This window comes from Pundamilia nyererei, unplaced genomic scaffold, assembly GCF_000239375.1.
Source record: "Pundamilia nyererei isolate P.nyererei 1_Seehausen unplaced genomic scaffold, PunNye1.0 scaffold00025, whole genome shotgun sequence".
Lineage (NCBI taxonomy): Eukaryota > Metazoa > Chordata > Actinopteri > Cichliformes > Cichlidae > Pundamilia > Pundamilia nyererei.
The window spans coordinates 2,232,353-2,253,657 of record NW_005187426.1 but is presented as its reverse complement, the minus strand read 5'-3'; the positions used below and the strand labels follow the sequence as shown (position 1 = coordinate 2,253,657).

The 21,305-nt window shown below is 36.8% G+C and overlaps 1 protein-coding gene across 3 annotated transcripts in view; it reads right to left on the bottom strand.

The window, feature by feature from the left end:
• Positions 1-16,140: 16,140 nt before the first annotated feature.
• The window catches only part of thsd4 (thrombospondin type 1 domain containing 4), a 53,964-nt gene continuing 48,799 nt past the window's right edge, over positions 16,141-21,305 (bottom strand). For all 3 annotated transcript variants that reach the window (XM_005727602.1, XM_005727603.1, XM_013909462.1), the window contains 7 exons: positions 20,945-21,074; positions 20,316-20,520; positions 19,922-20,095; positions 19,048-19,221; positions 18,750-18,929; positions 17,532-17,676; positions 16,141-17,361 (listed from right to left, as the gene is read on the bottom strand). In XM_005727602.1, coding sequence (XP_005727659.1) covers positions 17,219-17,361; positions 17,532-17,676; positions 18,750-18,929; positions 19,048-19,221; positions 19,922-20,095; positions 20,316-20,520; positions 20,945-21,074 — 1,151 coding nt within the window. In that variant the 3' untranslated portion in view covers positions 16,141-17,218. The remainder of the gene's footprint in view (positions 17,362-17,531; positions 17,677-18,749; positions 18,930-19,047; positions 19,222-19,921; positions 20,096-20,315; positions 20,521-20,944; positions 21,075-21,305) is intronic.

The following is a 21,305-nucleotide window of genomic DNA, read 5'->3' as shown; positions in this document are numbered from 1 at the left end:
ATTTTCTGCCATATTCACTTTTTACATGTTTTTATAGTTTTTTTTATTTATTGTTTTTGGTAAATAATAAACACTCAAGCTATGCGTGAATATGGATAGAACATTTGTGGCCATAACTGTACAAATAGATAAATTACACAATTATTTAAACTATTATGTGTGTTAGATTATTAACTATCATAGGTTTCAGTACAGGTTAGTGCTGAACAGTTCATACACAATGTACAATGTTTGTTAGTGTTTATGGCTGATCTGTTCCCTGACTGGCCCTTGTTCCAACAATAAGTTGCACCTTTGTCTTTTGTGTTTTTCTTTCGATACCCCTCTGCTCCACCTTTTCTTTTTTTTACATTTCTATAACACCAGGAGTGTATTCTTCAGGAAAAGTGGGTATCTTGCATACATAAAGGATAGGTGAGCAAAAGAGAGCAGGCAAATTGATAGTCACATATGATGCATGGATTCTGAGAGCTCCCTCAGCTCTCCTTTAGCTTTATTATAATATTGCTATTCAAGCCTTTTGCTTTCGAGACATGCTCTGGATTCTGAAATAGCTGGAATATTGATGTTATGTCAAATCAGGATACAGCCACATTCATCGGTTTAACAAATTTTTTTTTTGACAAGTCTGCCTGTGTCTGGTAATTTAAACACGCAATTGTATTTTGCATTCTCTGATGTTCATGGACCAAAGCTGGTGCAGGTCTTTCTGACAACATTAATGAAAAGGTTGTTTTTACCTTTCTGGCTTTGCACCATTCCAAGAGACAAACTCTTGAGTTGAAAAATAAAGCCAACAGAAATGCCCCAAAGTGTTTTTCCTCTAGTGCCAACTTGAGTTAGATTTGTCTCTTTATTAATTTATTGTAATTTTGCCTCTACAGCAGATTTTAAATCAAACAACCAGACTTTAATAAACAAGAATTACTGTTTATTAAAGTCTGAAATCAAGTGACAAAAGTATATATATTTTAAAAAACAAAACATTGTCACATTGTCCAGAAACTTATAGGCTTAACTATAGATGCCAGTTATCTGTGAATTAAATGATGCCAGATAAATCTATCATCACTAAACATTCAGACCTTTCTAAACTATAGACACAATGTGTATTTTATTTATTGTCTATAAAAGTTAAATTTTCAGAGCAGGTCAAACTGGAAGCATGTGAAATATTAACTTTATTTTCTGAAACTAAGAATTGGAGAAGAGACACAAACTGCTGCATCAGATGGTGAATTTTCAAAAATCCAATAAAAAATGTATATGCAATGAGTGTGACCCCTCAAAACATTTTTTTTAAAACATTTAAAAGTAAGGTTGAAGAGTTTATGGAATTTTAGCATTTCACAAAAAGGAAGCATGAAATTTCACATTGTCATTCTCTATCATTTTTGACACCTCACATCTATCTTTGGAACACTTCAGGGGTTCATAGAGAGTATAGGAGATGTAGCTACTGTAATAACTATCACTGGTTTTGGACTCTGCATTGTGAAGTGTCAGGACACCTGTCAATCAATGTGGCCCTGCCCCTAACTCAATTATCAAGGTGGATGAGTTATAAAATTGAGGACAAAAACGATCCATAGAGCACCAACTATTTCTAAACCAGGATTTAAATCTTTCTAATGCTGTAAAGTTGCATCTAGCTTCTAGTCCCACTCAGAGAAACTGCAGTTTTTAACACTCCCACATTGGCTTCAATTTTAAGATGCATTTTCCCCCTTGGGGTAATCCTAATTCGAAATCTATAAAGAACTTGAAAATGCAGCAGTAAAATGCAGCCTTTTTGCAAATAACAGAAGAAATTAATGCTGCAGAAAATCGTTAGCTCAGCGGTGAAATAAACATTTTAATTTAAGTTTATTATTTTAACACTGAGTGTGCTCTCGCTGCTGTGTATTTCTAATTTGAGAACCGCAGAGCTCTGAAATGAGATTCATTTAAATATTAAAGGTTGCTGTCCCAGAGCCTAATAAAGAAAATGTGAAAATTGCTTTAGACTGTCAGCAAATCAAAGGGGAATTAATTTTATTGACTGAATCCTTGGTGATAAATAACCTGATCGATTTTCTATTGGTGTCTATACCATCTATACCAGTCAGCCAAAAGATTAATATCACTGCCAGGTGCAGTGAATAGCAGCGATCACTTCTTTACAGTGCAGTTTCTGCTGGGAAATCTTGAATTCTGGTATTCTTGTGGATGTTACCTTGACATAAACTAACCACTTAAAAAATGTTGTAGACTAACTCCAAGAACTCCCAAGTGGCATCTATATGCCCAGCAGTGCTTGAGGAAAACAATAAAGAGCCCGGGGCACTGATGATGCAAACTCCCTGGATCCCAATCCGATCAAGCATCCGTGTTATGCACCAAAACAAGCCCAATCCTTGGAGGCCCAGGCCCACAACTCAAAGGACCCAAAGGATCCACTGGCAACATCCTGGTGCCAGAGAGATATGTCACTCTCAGAGGTCCCCTGTCCATGCCTTAGTGGGTCAGAGCTGTTTAGTTGACCTCAAGGGAGATCTACACAACATCAGGCAGGTGGTTTTAATCCATCTACTAGATTAGCAGATTGGATCATCAGGACATTTATGAGTGACCAGGTAAGTCAGACATTGGCTGAGAAGATAAGAATTAAAATCCATTCAGAAGTCAAGGAGGTTCACAAACAGTTCAATTCAGAACAAATTAATTCATTTCACTGAAATCTGACAAACTCTAGAAGGACTAGCAGTTCTTGTGAATTTTCGAGGGACAAACAGATGGATGACTGGCCGTTGCAGAACCTCATCAGTCCTTTGGCAGGATGACCAAAAAAACAAAACAACCAGAAAAAAAATATTCTATTGACATCCAGAGATATAATTACAATGAATTCTTTTTGGACACAAGAGTCAGGTAAAGAGCATCAGATGTCTGTGTTTTCTCAGACTTATCTGCTGGCTGGTTATTGTCATGTCGATGATAACTGCGCCACTCAGAGGTTATTTTATTAGAGTGCACAACGATCTCACCTATTCAAAGTCAGGGTTTGAAATTTTCCTTATGACTCATAATCACCGTACTATACTCTGAAACAAAATTGTAGGCCAGCCTGCACACTTTGCATTTTGTTTTGACCAGAAATATTTTGGAATATTAAAGGTTCATTTTTATTTCCACTTGACATACAGTGTAAAGAAAAAAGCATTTTATATTTCTTATATTATGCAATAAATACAAGAAATGTCTGTCATGATCTTTAAAGCCCAGCTGTTCTAGTGTGACCTTCTTTTCTGTGCCATTACTGAACCTTAATGTTAATATCTTAATAACTTAAGACATATCTTAAAGGATATCAGTGCCTTAATAAGCCTTTTTAACACTTGCGCCGCATCCTTGAACTTTTCTAGACATTACCCTACATTCCACCAGAGACATTATAAGAGAAAGAAATGGCACTCAAAGAATCCAACGTTGAATTCTGTTGTGGTAGACAGATAACTTCCAGCTGAAGAAAGCTTTCCCCAACAATTATTTTCCCCAAAACATTATTTTGGGGAAACTGAGACAATATTTTAAGCAGTTTTTGTCAGATTTTACTGGTGAATATATACATCAGTTTTTATATCCTGGTGACTACTAAAATTAAAGTTAAACTTAGATAACTATGGCCTTATTAGTAGGGCTGCCAAGTGACTAGATCTGCTTTTAGCACACTGACGATAGACTATCAAAAAAAACAGAAAGCATGAGACAAAAGCAGACTTGACACAGAGACGTGGACATGACAGGTTTAACACCAAGCACATAACGCAAAACTGAACAGACTAAACCTTCTCTAGGGATAAGACACCAGGCATACGAGGGAGGCACAGAGACAAGAGTGACAAAAAAGACACCGAACAGAGGGAGCACAGAATCAAAACCTAAGAGCTAAACTCTTAATGGGAATAAAACAGAAACACCAGGTAACAAAAACAGCAATACTAGAGAATCAGAACAAAACCCATAATACAGAATAACACCAGAGCTTAAAACATTAGGTCTCCGACCCAGGACTATGAAAATAATTTTGATTAAATTGTCTTTAACCTGCTAGCTCCGTACTACCTGTGTGCTCTACCAGATCCTAAACTACATTTCCTTTGGTGAGAATGTGGTTGAAACAAGTCATCCTATCCTTTGATGGAGGACAACTTCAAAAATTCTCCCAATCTGATTGGCCCAACATTATCATGTTGGAAAACAGTAATAGTGTTTGTAAATATGAAAGTGGTCATTTCAATTGTACCTCTTTGTAACAAAAAAATTATCTGTGGCACCAGATATAGTGTTTGTACTACAATCTTCCAGATGTTGTGATTGCATGAATCATTAGTGTAAGTCCTGTTCCATGTGCATCTCTTCAATAAAACACGTTTTTTAAAATTTGAATGAACATTCATGAAAAGTCATAAACTTTGATTTATTGGTGAATATATTTTATGGAAGTATGTAAAACCTCAACAGGAGTTCATAATGTAGAGATGACATGTGGACAGTGCTTTGGGGTTACCCAGCTAAGAAGCTAGTTTTTAAAAAGATGAAAGTATTTTACATTATAAAGTCCATATTTTCTGAACATAGGGAACAGATGCATTAACTCTACAAACACTTGACTGCTCAGAATTTGATAAGAAATAGTGTTTGCTTGTAAAGCAGCCCTTCTTTGGGTATCTGGTTTCTCCAGTTCTCCCCCCGTCTCACTAAAGATTCCACCCTTTTGTAAGAATGTGTAGTTATGGACTGATCTACACAGACTGTGTTAGTCATTACGCAAATATAAATTGCTGCATTGTTAGTAGATCGCTCTCAAACATTTTCACTCCCATTACCTCTTTTTTGTGATGTAGTGTGAGAACAAATGTAAACCACTGATTCCTGTAAACATTTGAACGCTCTTGATGGGGACACGATGACTTGTTTGCATGTTTGCATTCTTGTTCTGCAGTGACGTCAAAATACAAATAGAGGGAGCATCTGCCATGAGAACTCCTTTGATGGGATTAGTTAGTATGTTTAATTGGCATCAAATTGCATAAACATAATTATAATTTGTTTGCTGATCTTGTTTTTCTATTTATATTTAAGGATGCAGCAAACTCTTAGATGTACTGAGTATTGATGATTAACATAATTTCATATATAATTAAATTAAGCAAGCATTTTTACTTTTGTTTTATTTGTTGATTAATAATAATGTTACTGTTGTTTTCTTTGCACTAGTATTTGTTCTTTTGTTAACTGTATGTGCTTACAATTTTAAATCAACCCAATCTGACCCTAAACCCTTTTGGAAAAAAAGTCTGAGATGGTTGTTTTATTAAACGAAATGTAACCATTTGTACCATATTGCATTTTTAAGTATAATGTGATCCTTTGTTGTTTTTGTGTTATTATTTTTTTGTACTAGCTTCTTAGTAAACAACACTCTTATACACCCAGTCATTGTGGAATGGTAAGTAATTAAAATGTATTACTAAGAAAGCCCATTTGCGATAAGAGCAAAATGGTTTTTGCCTAAGAGGTTGATCAGTCGGATTCTTGCAAACCTTGGCAATTACAGGAGCCCGGTCAGGTAATTATGTGTCTGCCATCATAATAAGAAATAGGAGCTTCTCTTTTGGTTGTTGTTGTCCTTTTTCCCCCCTCTTAGAATAAGAACTACATAATGGACTCTGTGCTCACCTGGTTGTCCTTGGCATTATTGGACTCTCCAGATGAATTGATGTTTCCTGCCTGTGATGAGGAGAAATGCTTTTCAGGCACAGCTCATGTGGAGCGAGGCTTGACTGAACCCTCTGATCCCTCTTCCTGCAGGGTTTTTTTGTTGTTGTTGTTGGTAGGCTTTAATTAGTTAAATGTTTCTTATGAGTGCCTTGTACTAGTTGTGTGGTTTATTTGTGTAGAAATCTTGAATCACAAGTGAACACAGAAACAAATAAGAACAATATGGAATGATAGCAGTTGAAAAAAGCAAAGTTTTGATTTGAGCAAAAAATACTGGTACATTTTATAGTGGATTGAAATATTTCCAGCTCCCCACCAATCAATATGTATTTACTGGGATGCCAAGAACAACATGACAATATCTGTCTTTTCTGGCTATATCAGTGCATGCATGAATTAAAGCAGTCCTTATTTGACTTGACTTTCAACTAGTCCTGTTTTATACAACTTCAATGCAAATGAAGTTACCACACTTTCAATGAAGCATATTTTATGTAAATGCATCTACTGTATGTATGTATAGATAAGTTGATAGATAGATATATTACTAATACCATATTACTAATATTTTAACTACATTCAAATAAATAATAATTGCCATGGTTATAGGTGTGGTACAGTATTATGTAATGTTTGGCCTGTAATGTCTGTGATAGATCAGGAACTGCCAAGAATACATGAAACAGAGAACTGGTCAGGGATTTGATCTAGATTCAGAAAATGGTTGTGGTCATGTTGGACTCATTAGCAGACATATAACAGACACAGGCTTATAACATTTAGTCAGAGGCTTGAAATAGAAAATAAAAAAGGATGATAAGGTTAATTATTTCAGTTTGATTTGTTCATGTTTTTAATATTGCTATGTCAGAGCGGCTTTCCATCATGCTCACTTAATTGCATGATTACATGGAGGAACCATTAAACATCTTACACAGCTTGATCCACGAAGGTGTTTGATGGGCTTGACAGTGTGATGATTAAAGCAGGGAGTCAGAAAAAGGGCAACAGAAGCTGATTAGTGTTTTCTCTTCTTTCTTTGCAATCTGTTACAGCACTACTGACACAACTCATAACCCTGCCTCTGTACAATGTAATGGTTTATCAGTTAGTTCATTGCCTGTTTTATTTCGGTTGACATCAGAAAAGTGTGCAATCAAATTAAAACTGACTGAAGTTATACTTACATTTTGCAGTGGAAGTATGTACATTATCTGTACATACCTGCTATCCCTATTTGTCTTACTGAATTATAAATAAAATGTCAGTATTTGCAGCATATTACATTTTAACTCCAAGTTGACGAGTTGTACCTTTTTAATTTACAAATTAATTCCAGCAATTGTAGCATATCAACTAGTCTCCAAGACTACAGCTCAGTGTTAGAGCACCTTATACATACATTTTCTGTTTCACTGGGCACTCTTGTGGAAAAAAAAATACTTTTTAGCATAATGCAGAATATATTACAAGTCTCTTTGTTACTCCTACCTTTAGAGAGCACTGTGTTGTTGTTTCCAGGTGAGTTGTGGTCAAAACTAAATCTTTATCACTACAACACTATATTAACATCCTCCCTTTAACAGGGTACCTGGATGAAAAAGCATCAAGATGAAAAATTGTGAGACGGTGCTAATCATGCTCTGGCATTACTATTTAAGTCCATGCATATGTACATTCTAGGGATTAGTGGTCAATATTTGTAAATGATTTCCCTGTTTAGAATAATAGCTTGAAACATGAGATTGGAATACATTTGCTGCTTTAGATTATTCTCTCATTTTGAAGAAAAATAGTTTTATATTGTTATTTCTCTTTTTAATTTATTTATTCCCACTAGGGGCAATAATTTTCTATCATATGGCTATCAAGGCTCTCCCCACTGACAAGACAATTACAGGTGGAGATATGGTAGTACTTTTCAATGATTTTCAGCACTCCAGGCTTCCTGCTTTAAACTTAAACATGATAAAGATTCTCCTAAATGAGGAACTATTTTATTACTGCCAGACATTCCAACCAGCAGTCTTTTTAAAATACCCTTCAGCAAATCCCTTCAAGCACTATTGTTACTGTTCTTGTGCTGTTAAGTCCCTTTGCCATCTATTTACATTTCTTGCCCTTAAAATAAAGTCTGCTTAATGACCTGATGTTTTGTGCCCAGCAGTCTGTTTGAGATTGTGGAGAGTACTACTGCTACCCCTCTGTTATCATCTGCTCCTTCCCAACCAACAGCAAGTTCAACCCTGACCTGAGGACCATCTAAGACCCCATCCTGAAATCCTTAGACACTGTAATCACTGCTGTCAGGTCATATTCTTATCGGTTTTACTAAGGACACTTCATTTAACAACCAGATTTAAGGAAATGTCATTAAAAGTGAATCTTTTGTCCTTCCCTAGAGGGGCCAAAATTAGTCTTTATAGTTCCAGGATTATATTTTCAGGATTTAAGTACAGTTAAATATGTATTATTTTGTATTCACAAAAGTTGGAGTGATCTGAAAAGTAACGTCTTTGCAAATTACAGTCCTAAGTAACATGTAAAGCTGCCTGTAGCATGGAGGACATGATCAAGGTCACCATACTGGGTCTGTATTTGTGCCTTGTGCCGTCCGACACTTGCTGGGGATGTGTATGATGTATGAGGTTACATGTGAACAGAATTCTTAAATTCTGAGATTGCCCACATCACAACAAGTAGTCAGTAGTTGTTTCTGTAGCATTCTCGAGACAGTAGAGAATGAAAACGTTTCTGTTCCTGGAATATTGATGCGACATCAATAATAAAGAGCCCAATGGTGCAGAAGTGAGAGGGGAACAAAAAGAGGCCAAGCTGCAAGGAACAAGTTCAGGATGAGGGCAGGAGCGAGGGGAAGATGAAATGTTGTCTGAGCTACGAATCCAAAAGATTTCATGCTGTGTTGGAGGATTTGTACACAACACCTCCCATTTGACAAGTAAGATAGAAAAACAGCTACTCCAGTGGAGCTGCATCAATGTTCACCAACATTTTATGAAAATTGTGAAAATAATAATATTATTTCACCTATTTTTAGGGGCATCAAGCATATTGAACTGGCACTGTTTTGATGGGCCACCTGGTGCAGGATCAGAGGGTTATCAGCATAGCAGAGCCTGGCATATACTTCAGACATCAACTACCTGCTGGATTAGGCCCCGCTAACCCTTCCCTGAACTGCTTCATCAGCAACCAAGTGCTGGCTCACTTCTGCAGCTTTGTAGGGGTTTGTGTACTGTTGTTCCTAAAACCCTTTATGAGCTATTCATACTTGTGTAATTCTCTGTCTGGCATGTTATCAAAGTGAATGAGAGAAAAACACTTCAGACATTTCAGTCTGGGGGTCTGTCATTTTTCAATTAAATAAATTATCAAAACCCACAACCTGCATTTTCTTGTAAAGTATCCCTAAAGCAGCTTCCAAGCCGTTTTGCTGATGGCTAAACCGAAATGTCAGATATACAGAACTGTGTATAATTGAATCCATCACAGAAAGCACTGATCAATATCCTCTTTGTCATTCTGAAACTGAAATTAAATTTATTTGACAAAATGTCAGACACCATGCTAAGTAGGACACATCTGACATTAAATTGCAAGCTTGATTATTGAATTTCCAGGATGTCAGAGTCCAAGACAAGTTGACAGTTCAGAATTAATTTGCAACCATTACAACTGTAACTCAACCACTTCAAAGTTAAGTCAATATTAGCTTGGAAACAGTGAGTTCAAGTATTTTCTGTTGTTTAACAGCTTATATGACCTTCATTTTATATTTCTTTCATTTTAGAACAATCACACCAACAGTTGTAACCTTCTCGCCAGGTTCTTGCCCATTCCAGCTTTGTGCAGATCTGCAATGCCCTTTGACAGCTTTTTGGTGTTGCCCACAATGATGGAGAGGTTAGAATGTTAGAGGTTAGAACTAATTCAACAGAATCAGAAAACTTTATTAATCCTCTAGGAAATTATTGTCTATGTATTTACAGTTGTGTTTTATATACATAACGAGTTGGCAGGTCCACGGGAGCCAGACTTCTGGCTGGGTTGTAGGGCATCCCACAGTTATACATACAATGTTAAACAAAATTTAAATAGGTTAATGTTTTGCTGATTTAAAAAACAATATTCTGAAATATCCTGAAATCCAGCTGTGTGTACTGTTTCAACATTGGATGTTTCAGGTTGGTGGAAAACACAGGTATTAATAAAATCATCTTTCTTGGGATACAGTTTTTATGATTCAATCAATGGATTCACTTATCTACTCATTCCCTCCCTGTTAGCACAAACACTGCTAAACACTAAGCTATCCCCCCTCAACACATTATTTCCCAGCATCTTTATTTAGGTTTCTGTCTACACAGTGAAGTTAACATAAGATTTAACACAGAAACCCAGACAAGTGGACTAAACCATCTGCTGAGCCATTATAGGAAGAGGAAATAGGTTTCCTTATATTGAGACTGGCATTCTGTTTAGGCCATCTCTTTTATGGTCCACATATTTCTCATTTTCTTTCTCCTATTTTCTTTCTCATACACACACCACTTTTTGACAATTATGACTGCTTTACCACTAATCATGTTGGTTGGCCCCATCTAATATTGTAGGATATTTACTTTATACTTTAAAGCCATTTGGGACATTTGGATCTTTTACTTGCCTATTAATATCCTTCAAAATGTGAATCAGCAGTACTGCAGTGACTGAACATGACTGCTAAGGAGCCACTGACGGGGCCTCTTGGAAATCCATCCTTTTGGTTTAAAAAAAACTGCATGAGAGCTGTACAATATGGATGAAAGTAAGTCACACTAATCCCCCAAGAGCTGTGTGCACAGCCAGTAGTCATCATCAGCTAGTCCACAGATGTCAGCTGCGAACTAGCTCAAAGGCAAAGTCTTTATGTTATCACCCAAATAATCTCATGACACGTTTGACTACACATGCTGTAAATTTAGTTCATCTCCTCACACGGATCCTTTATCCCCCCATACTATCACATGACCTCTTTTAAAAACAAGAATGTGAAACTAAGCTCTTTCTGTAGTTTATTGCACTTTTATCAGTTGTGTTTGCATCTCTTGACAGGATCATTCCTGAAGAGCACTTCAACATGAAAAAGGCAATTTATGAGGTGCAGCGTGATGCAAGTCTGTGTTGGTTTTGGTCTTTACTGCAGGTCTGATGTGACCTTTTTTTCTGTGCAGTAATTGAACCTTGATGATATGACATGAGCCATGACATTTCTACAAAGGACAACAAGGGTGGCTTTGGCAGGAAGTAGAGGAGGTCATCAACATTTGGACAGGCTTCTCTAGCGCACATATTGATGTACCTTACTTGAATCCTAAATTAACCCCAAACTATGTATAGGTGTGTGAGTATTCATGATATATAGATAGTAGCTACAGGAAAATAGTCACGAAGACTCACAAAATACAATATGAATTTCAACTAAATTCTAGGTGAGTAGCCAGACCTTCCATCCATTTTAATCCATTTACTTCATTTCAATTACAAAAGTGAAATTTAAAAATTAATTGCTTTTAGCCAAATATATTTAGCACAGCATTTCATTTAAATTATACACAAAGCTGCAGCCTTTCAGCACTCAGGTGGCATTGCTGCCTGGAAAAGACCTTAAAACCATTTTGCTCCAATCCCAGTGAAATCTCAGATCACACGCTGCAAATCAGCCCTCATTTTTTCTAGTCGTATAGCCATATCTTTGTGCAATTTTAGCAGAACTGAACTGACAAATTCATAAAATGCCAACTCAAAACACTAAGCTACCAGCGCCTCCAGGACAACTTTTGCCAGAATAACGTACACACTTCTGCAGACAAACTCACAAGTTGAAAATAGTACCAACTATGCTGTCAAAGCTGGCAATAATATATCTTTGTTGAAAATGTTTCATGATTTTTTTTTTTTAATAAAGCTGTCAGTGTACGCTGAGCATTGCCTCGATTAACTTGTAACTACTTTCTATTCTTGAATTCTGTCATTTTTAACGAGTAAGAATCCAAATATTTGGTTTCCCATCAGAAACCTTCCTAATAGTTACTAAAACACGGAATACCTTAAATGAATCAAGATACTAGGATCCCATAAGGCTGCAAACTGTTTAAGTGGTATTGATTTGAACTTGACACAAGTGCTCAGAGCAGAGCAGTTAACACAATTGCCTTTGACCAATAAGCTGTAACATTAGAGCAATATATTTGCAATACTGTCTCACGAAATTTCAGTTATGACCTCTTCTGGAGCTGTGCAATAATAAACAGTAAATCAGTTAGTGCCTGAGGGCTTACTCATTGACTTTCTCAACTTTTTGAAAACTCTGCTCAGGCTCCTCAGGGTTTGTACTTTTTGAGTTCCTTGAAATGTTTTATGTTTACTCTAAAAAATCTTAACCACACATGAGATAAGGACTTCACTTGGCAGGCCACAGTTCTCCCCGAGCCCCACATTGCATCTGAATGTTAAAGTCTCGTGTGGCAGGGGCTTCACTCCAGGAGCAGGGAATCCACTTTGAGGTAAGGCAAATCAGGCTGACACTGGCGCCATCACATGGTGATGTTAGGAATGACATCGTAAAAAGTCTGTTGAAGCAACATACACTATAGCCTTCATCAACAGGATGTTAATATTTTTTAACAAAGCATTTGAGTCCAGGGCACAGCTTTCTGGCCGTTCATACATACTATTAATAAGTAATAAATCATTTCCTAATGTTTTCAGAAGTGTAACTTTATTATCTTTATGAGAGTAAACGAATGGACTGTTTAATCACGTGTGTAATAACAAATCCTGAAAAAACAGAGACTAATATCACTTAAAATGGGGCACTTTATGCTCTATAATAGTACAGCTCAAAGACAAAATTATATTCAATGTAAAAAAATTCTTTGCAAACATTTATTGCTTTAGGTTTGGAAGATTTTTATTTATTTTATGCTGAAATTCACTTAATTCAGATGTAGTGTTTTGATAGAAACATGACTTTTTGATTGTACTGAGTGATGATATTGCTATTAAAACCACTAATGAATGGGGTTGTGCTTCTAAGTTTCTAATAATCCCTTGGCAGTGAGAATTTTGTTGTTGTACTGAACATATTAAAGAGCTCACTACAAAAACAAGGAGGATTTTCCATTGTAATAATGTTGGCATCAATAGGTTACAACTGAACTATAATGTAACAGTAAATTGTTTAACAACTAATAGCAAATACATCACCTTATAAACTCATTATTGACTGTGATTTGTTCAAATCTAGTATTATGATTGCATTTTCCCCCTACAAAAGAAGAAGCATGTGAAGGCTAGGCAAACAGAGTATTAAAATTGATAATAAGCGGTGTATTTTACCAATGGAAACTAATGAGAAGACAATAAAACACCACACGTTGCTGTCAAGAGCCATAAAAGTGTTTGATGTGCCTGACCGTGTGATGATAAAAGATTGAGTAGTGAATTAATTTTTAAAAAGAATGGAGGCGGAAGAGGACAGTATAAATCCTTTATAAAAAAAGAAATGTATTCTCTGATCTCTCCTTTGATAAATTATTATTATTTATTTTTAGCTTTTTTTCTACCTTTCAGCTTGTCAGAAAGCTGGAACACTACTGGAGGGATTTGTCGTAATCAAATATCTGTGGGACATAAGGTTTTTAACTGTCAGCACACAGCATTGTCATGGAAGAAGTGTTTTCAGATGTTGCTTCTAGTCATAGTTTGGTCTTAGAATGAAGTAATGAATATTTCTTGGAGTGTTTTTCTCGGTCATGGTGAGCTTAAAAAACAGAGGCATAGTTGTTGGATTCTTTTTTCTTTTCTTTTTTTTACTAAAATCTAAGAAAGACTTAAACACTTAAAGGACTGCAATCCATATGATTATGGACTGAAATACTTTATTTAATTGTTTTAATCCCAGAACACATTGTCACTTAGTGATGTGGAAAATTATTCAGATATTTATTCAGATTTCAGACAAATGCTGACTCGACCTCAGTAATGAAATGATCTGGGCAGGGCTACTGTGACCTTGCAGAACACATTTTTACTGGGAACTCAAGTATTAATACGCCAGTTATAGCAAAATTTCACACAGTTTCATGTGCCAGTTAAACTGTTCAAAAGAAAAGTTGTCTTGCATCAACGTGGCATATTTGTGTCCAAACAAACAAAACATCATTTTTTAACTGCTTATTAGCTAAAAATTGATTTGAAAGAGTCCTGCAAATCACATTTTCTTAATAAATGCCACTCTTTTTTTAGAGGCATACAATTCTAAAAATGCAATATGCAACTTAATGGAAATCATAACTTTTGTTTAAAAAAATAATTTGGACAATATTTTGATTTACAACAAAACTGTAGTTAAATTAAATAGTTAATTATAACTACTACTGTGCCATTTACAGTTAATATCTGTGTGTATGTGTATTAAATATCTGTAAATTTATATGTTAATGGAGTTATACAACCAAATACATGTAACAAATTGTAAGAAAGGATTTATGATAGGGTGGGGCATGAACAAAAAGAAAAAGTGGGTATTATTTACTGAAGGAGCTGGGATTAAAAGAAAGTATAAATAAAAAATAAATATTATATTTTCTATATATATTGTTGTATTATTTTAAAATGTTCAAAATAAAGTCATACACTATATTACAGTAATGTACAGTCTGGTAAAATTGTATTATGTATTTGTTTGTCTTATCAAATTTTTATACCTGAGGTCATTATTATCTTGTCAACTGTATTTGTCAGCAGCTCCCCTATGATACTATGCACTGGTTAAGCAAAGATTTAATCCCTGCATCATGGTCTATATATGAAATAATTTAATTTTTTTTTTTTCCAAAGAAGTTAAATGGGTTTCTGCTCTTTATTTAAGAAGTTTGTAGTCTGACACGCAGCACTTGGTTAAGAATTCACCCGGAAGAGATTGTGGAGACCATTATTCTGTATGGCAGTTTGGAGGATATAATGAAGTTTCACCGTGGGCTCTGTATTCATGCCTCATAGTCTAAGACACCTACTGACCGCCAATGTGCAAGACGTAGGAGGTTACCCTGAGGTTAGAACAGAACACAATTCTATGGTTGTCTGCATCACAACATGTAGTCAGTAAATATTCCTCTAATAGCCAATGTTTCAAGACAGTAGAGGATGAAAGCACTTTTCTGTTCCTGGAATTTTGATGTGTCATCAATAATAGAGAAAAGATTGGTGCAGAAGTGAGAGGGCAATAAAAAGCTGTCAAGCTGCAGGAAGAAGTTCATGATGAGGGCAGGAGTGAGGGGAAGATTAGATGTTGTTTGAGCTCTGAATACAGATGGTTTCATTCTGTGGTGATTTTTGCACACTTCCACAATTTCGACAGCTAAATACAGAAACGCTGTCGCTCCACTGGAGTTACTGAATGCGTACTAGCAGAAGAAAAATGCTGTGAACCAGGGCTAAGTCAGTGGATATATTAATGGCTCATATTGTGAGCAATAATTTGCTTCACTAATTTTATTTACAGTAATACAATAAATACAGATTAGATGGCAGAGTGAAATGTCATTAGTTTAAACCTGTTAATCTTTTCAATCGACCAGAAACAAAACAAAAACACTTTTGCAAGTTCAATGCTTATGCTTAAGCTCAATGTTTTAAAGTGTTAATATCTTCATAGGAAAGACTATAAGTAATTAGTGCATTGCTCCTTCTCCATCACTCCAGGATCTACCACAATTTCTGTGCTGTGCTGATTATATTTGTTGGGAGTGCTGAGCTCAGGGTCTACATGCCAAACTCTAACTGCTGCAAAAAAAGAATGCACAATGTGATGTGAAACTGATTCACAAGGAAAAGCTGCTGAAAAGTCTACTGCCTATTAGAGAAAATTTCCTCAAGAAAATTAACATCGGAACAGCTGGGATCTAAAATAAAGCAAATACAGATGTTTTATTAGTTGCAGTTATATATTGAATACTTAATTCAGTTGTTTCATGATTGAATTAAGATTAAAAAAAAATCATACCATCATGTTGGCACTTCAAAATAGTTATTTCTCTGATAGAGGAAAATATCTGCAAAATATCTGGATACAGTACTTATGAATCAGAGGTAAGTTAATCTTTCTTGGAGGGAAACAATAATAGCTTTTACAACAAGAGCCGAGCATTTCAGAGGTACTGTGTGCACTTTTGTACAAAACTGAAAATGGCTGTTTTATGGTAGAAAAAGATTGGTCACTAATAAGGATTTACTATAAATGCAAACCAGATGTATGTATCACCATATCAAGAACTGTAAAACACTGAAATGATTTCTCTTTAGAGTCAAATGTAAATAATATATTATAGATAATTCAGTATATTTTTTTCATAGGAATTACACAGTGTGGAATGATCATATCCCACTAGAAATAAAGAAATATGTACAGTTAGTTTCAACTCTCCAAAAATGCAAACGTTTTCTGATTATCTGCTTCTGTCATCCAGCAGGCTGTGAAATGCCTACACCGAGTTCAAAGTTGTGACTAGTTTAAAGGCAACAAAAGTTTTATCACCACAGCTAAAAAGAGGCCACGGGTGGTTCATGTAACAACAGGGAACCACACAAATAAATAAAGAGGGAGATTTTTCTTTCTCTTCAGTTACTGGCAGAGTGTTGGGCTGTCCAAGAAGCCTGAAAACCATTTTTTTTTATCATTCACATTGTCATACATACATTTACACATACATATTACATAGGCTGCTTTTGGACCTCGTAGCTGTGTAGGGAGAAAAAGACATGGTTTGCCAGAAAACAGTCAAATATATGCAATTGGCAGCAGGGAAGGTGCACAGTATTTGTTTTTCAGGAAAAGGTGGTGATCTGCTACTGTCGGCAGTTTGGTGAGGTTACATATCTTTGGTCAGCAGTGGATGCGAAATAACTGACAACATGTGCGATTACATTAACTGCCATAAATCTGAGTTCTGCTGTGTAACCATATATGGTCCATGTTACACAGTCAGCTCGTGCTCTCCTCTTCATAAGTAATCCACAAGAGTCATTGTCGGTAAACAGTACCTGCAAACTGTTCCCACTGAAGCAAAGAAGAGGGATTCTTTGAATAAGACACAGATCAAATCCTTTAAGTGTTTTAGATTCTCCACTTTGATACTGATGCCTCTCACCACAGCTGACATCTGCAGTGAGTGGATTCTTGGCACACACCATTTTTCCCTCATAACAGCTGTCTTCAAATAAACCAACAAAAATGTCCCTTCTTCACTTTCCACAGTTGGCAAAAACAACAAGTGCCTATTTTAGGCAAGGTCCAGCCAGTCTATTCTTCCCAGCTGCCACAGGACCAGAGGGCCTCCAGGGGGTACTGACTCTGGACCACCATGGAGCGGAGTGACCCTGGTAGAGAGCGCTAGCTTTGTCGGCGATAGGTCGACTGTTTGTGGGCCACCCGGGAACATGAAGCACAGCATGTTGTCTTGTAGTAATCATACACGCAGAGGCGAGCCTGGACCACCACATTGCAGTTGAAGTATTTGTCTCTGCAGTTCTCATCTGAATACAAAATAAGAGTTGATAATATAATTCAATAAAGATATGGCAGTGGAGCCACAGAGTTTCAGGGAAACTGGGAGGACATTCCCTTTATTATGCTCACAATGTGTTGATGCTAAAAATCATCAATAAATATTCATTCAGGTCAATCGTATAAAACATTGACTGACCTATCAGAGGTATGCAGGGCTCTGGGTTGCAGTCCTCCTTCTCTTCTGGTTTCAACTGCACATCGCAGCCCTCTCTGGACAGCATGTCATCAGACAGACAGCGCACCTCTCTCACACGGAAACCTCCTTCACATGTTTTGGAGCACTTGAAGAGCAAGAGTCAGTGACAGTAATCATTCTCATATGCTTGCCCTAAAGTCAGTGAGGGTATCACAGCGAATATTCTAAACATTACGATCAAAATTTGATCAACTATTTCAATTAAATTTCTAATAGGGAAAATGGGATAATCTGGTTTTGAGGTGTCAGATGTAAAAAGGTGATGCTAGGCACCAATCCGAGTTTAGTGGGCTGCTTGGGTACTGTCAGTTAAATCTGACCAGTCAGAATCCTGAAAAGAAAGGTTCAAGGGAAATTGTGCTATTGATGTCCTTTAATTAGTATTAATTAAACTTTACATTTATTTAATGTCAAAAACACCAGGACACGTTTTAGAGGGTTTAAATAAAACTGTTACATATTAAATGGTAACAAAAATGGTACATAGCAAATAAAGATTTATAACCTACTTATTTATAAGTATTTATAAGTAGGTTATAAATCTTATTATAAAATAAGATACCTATAAATATAGGTTATAAATCTTATTTATAACCTACTTATTACCTATTAATCAGGAGACTCATCAGCTAGCTCTCACAGATAGTTAGCTCTCGGAATGGGAAAGGGGCTAAAACCTGCAATCTTTTTAATGAACGAGGAGCGACTCCTCTGCTTTAAAAAGACAGATAGTATAAAAGCCAAGAAAAAATAATTTATAAACTCAAAAAAAATCCTGATGAGTTTGCAATCTCACGGGCAAGTTTCAAGAAATTTTAATAAGGCTTGACATTCATTACTATTTAGAGTAAAATAAATGACAAAAATAGGATTGACTTTAGAGCAGGGCTATGTGTGATTGGCAAGTCGCTGCTATTGGCTATGAAGTCTCCACAGAGACAGATCTACCAGTTGTGATATGCGGTTAAAAAAGTACCTAAGGCTTCAAAACAAAGTGCCCACAAACCAATGAGTGACATCACAGTGCCTACACCACTTTTATGTACAACTCAAGCAACCATCTACAATAGATTTAAAGTGATTTCTTATCAGTCGTTTTAAGCACTGTGAGGATTCTAAGCATCTAAACTGTGATAGAGGGTTGTATGTCTTACTCACAGCACTCCAGTCAGTGTGGTACCACTTGGCTCCACAGGCCTTGAGGCTACAGCTCTGCTGCCTGAGAGGTTTGTCCAGGGATGAGCACTCATATGGTGGCATGACAGTGAATCCTTCATTTGACTTCATCAAACACACCACTGACCTCTGCTGGGTGCCGGTGCCACACTCTGCAGAGCACTATGTTCAGTTAAACACAAAATCAGGAAAGAAAAACCCATGTGACATATTAATGTAAAGTCCTACATATCTGACAACTTCCCCGTACGTACAATGTAACCTCCAGTTGTGTTCCTACCTGGCTCCAGGGTCCTGTGAACCACTCAATTCGATTCTCACACGGACCGTTGTTGCAGACCTGAGAGTCTGCGGGCCGTTCGCTGCCACATCCTTCCAGAGGGAGACTGCTGATTTGGTTGGTCAGGCAGAGAACTCCCCGTGTCCGTACACCCATGCCACATTCAGCTGAGCACTGTGGAGCAAAAAGCATTAGAGTTTAGGTCAAATTTTTGCACAAAGTACAAACATAGGGTGAAAAATACATTAAAGAGAACGCACACAAGTCAAATGTGTGCAAAGGTGGTATGAGTTTGTGAGGAGGAACTGGAGAACCTAACTGTGCCCACTTTGAAACTTCATATCTTAGCTGGCTTTGTAGTTCGTATGTTTCAAATCAAGAGGAATCTAGGCAATCCTGCAAAATTAAATTCATTCACTTTCCTCTTTTAGTCCTATTGTATTGCCGTAAAGTTAAATGGTATCATCACTGTAAAACAAAAAACACGTGCCTGGTTCTGTTGGATTCTCATGTCATCCACCGAGGTCTTCCTTTCCCTGCAAGAACTTAATATTTGTTCATGGCTAATTTGTTCTGCTGCTTACAAAAGTCATGCAATGTAACCTGAAAGCAGGAACAGCCTAAAGCACAGCCTATGATCGCGTGGCAACCACTGTCTTTATTGATTTTATTTTCTCATAGTTTTCCTCATAGGCATGAAACTTTCTACCTGACCTTAGTTGTATGTTTCCCTGCCAAAATCATCAAAAGGTATCTATATCAGCTGGCCATCAAGAATAGCTACTTGAGTGATGAAGACAGACCTTCTGTATACAAAGACTAGCTCTGTTATTAGAAATGAATGAAAGTTACTGTGTCTCCTGCTGACACTTACCCTGTTGCCCCACTCAGTGTAGAACCAGCTCTTGGCACAAGCTCCCATATCACAGTTCTCCACATCATTGGGCCGCAGATTCATGTTGCACTCCTCATCAGGAACAAAGTCGCCCACATTGCTGACACAGTGTACCTCTCGTGACCTCTGACCCAGCCCACATGGCACAGAGCACTATGAAGATACATACTACATGGATAGTGTTGTACTATGGAGGTATGTATAGCTAAGGAGACTGTACCATTTTCTTTTCATGAGTGTGCTTATTTGCTCAATTTAGATATAAGATATAAGAGTAGAGAACAGGAGTACAGATTCAAGATAACTTTCATAACTTCAGGGTCAGTTCAGAAAAGTCTTGTAAGTTAAATTAAGTCTGACTGCTGCCACTCACAGAAGTCCACTCTGAGCGAATCTGCCACTCACTGCAGATCTTTAGCTGGCAGGTACTGGCAGTTTCAGGCCGCTCCAGGTGTCGACAGCGGCTCGTGTGGACATTGAGGGTGCGGTTGGCGTAAACCTGGCGACACAAGACCTGCCGATGCTGCATGCCCAGACCGCAGGTTTTGCTGCACTCTGACCATTCTCCAATATCCCAGCTATTAAATAAAATGAAAAGCATTAGTGTCCAAAATGCGACATTCATTTGTTGTATTTTCTGTGATTTGTTCCTTTAGGGACAGAAACTGTACAAAATTAGGAGGATGTAAAAAACTTGGTTCACCTGAAAATCATCCATTTCTATATTTTAAAACAACAGTTTAAAAAAAATTGTATGAATATTTCCACATGGATGGTAAAATTTAAAATACATTCTTCCTCGTCATCTCTCAGTGTGATCTGAAATGCCTGGATAGAAAATTTGCTTAAAGGATCGAACCTTGGGGTGATATTTACAGCTTATATTAAGGCTTCATTGCGTACATGCATACTATTAAGTCAACTTGCATGTAGAATAAAAAACACTTTTTAAATTTAGACGTCTGCAATTTGCACTCTAGAAACAGAGGAGAAATTTCTCACAATGCTGGGCAGGGCTGCAAGTTGCAGGCCTCTTCCTGTGGACTTGGTCGGCTGCTGCTGTCACACAAAGAGTCCGATACCTGGACCTGAGTCAGCCGGTTGACACAGTGAAAGATGGAATATCTGAAACCTAAAAAGTAGAAATTTAGGCACTAACTCCTGAAACAAATTTTGATTGTTGTATATACCGCATGGGAAAATCTTTTGTGCAATTAAAAGTTCAGTAAAGTCATATTTTACTCAATGTCATAAAGACCAAATGATTAATGTTTTAGCAATGCAACTTTTGAGTTTTGACTTTAGGTATAGTTTAACATGCACATGGAGACGCATAATTTTTACATAATTGATAACTGGATGT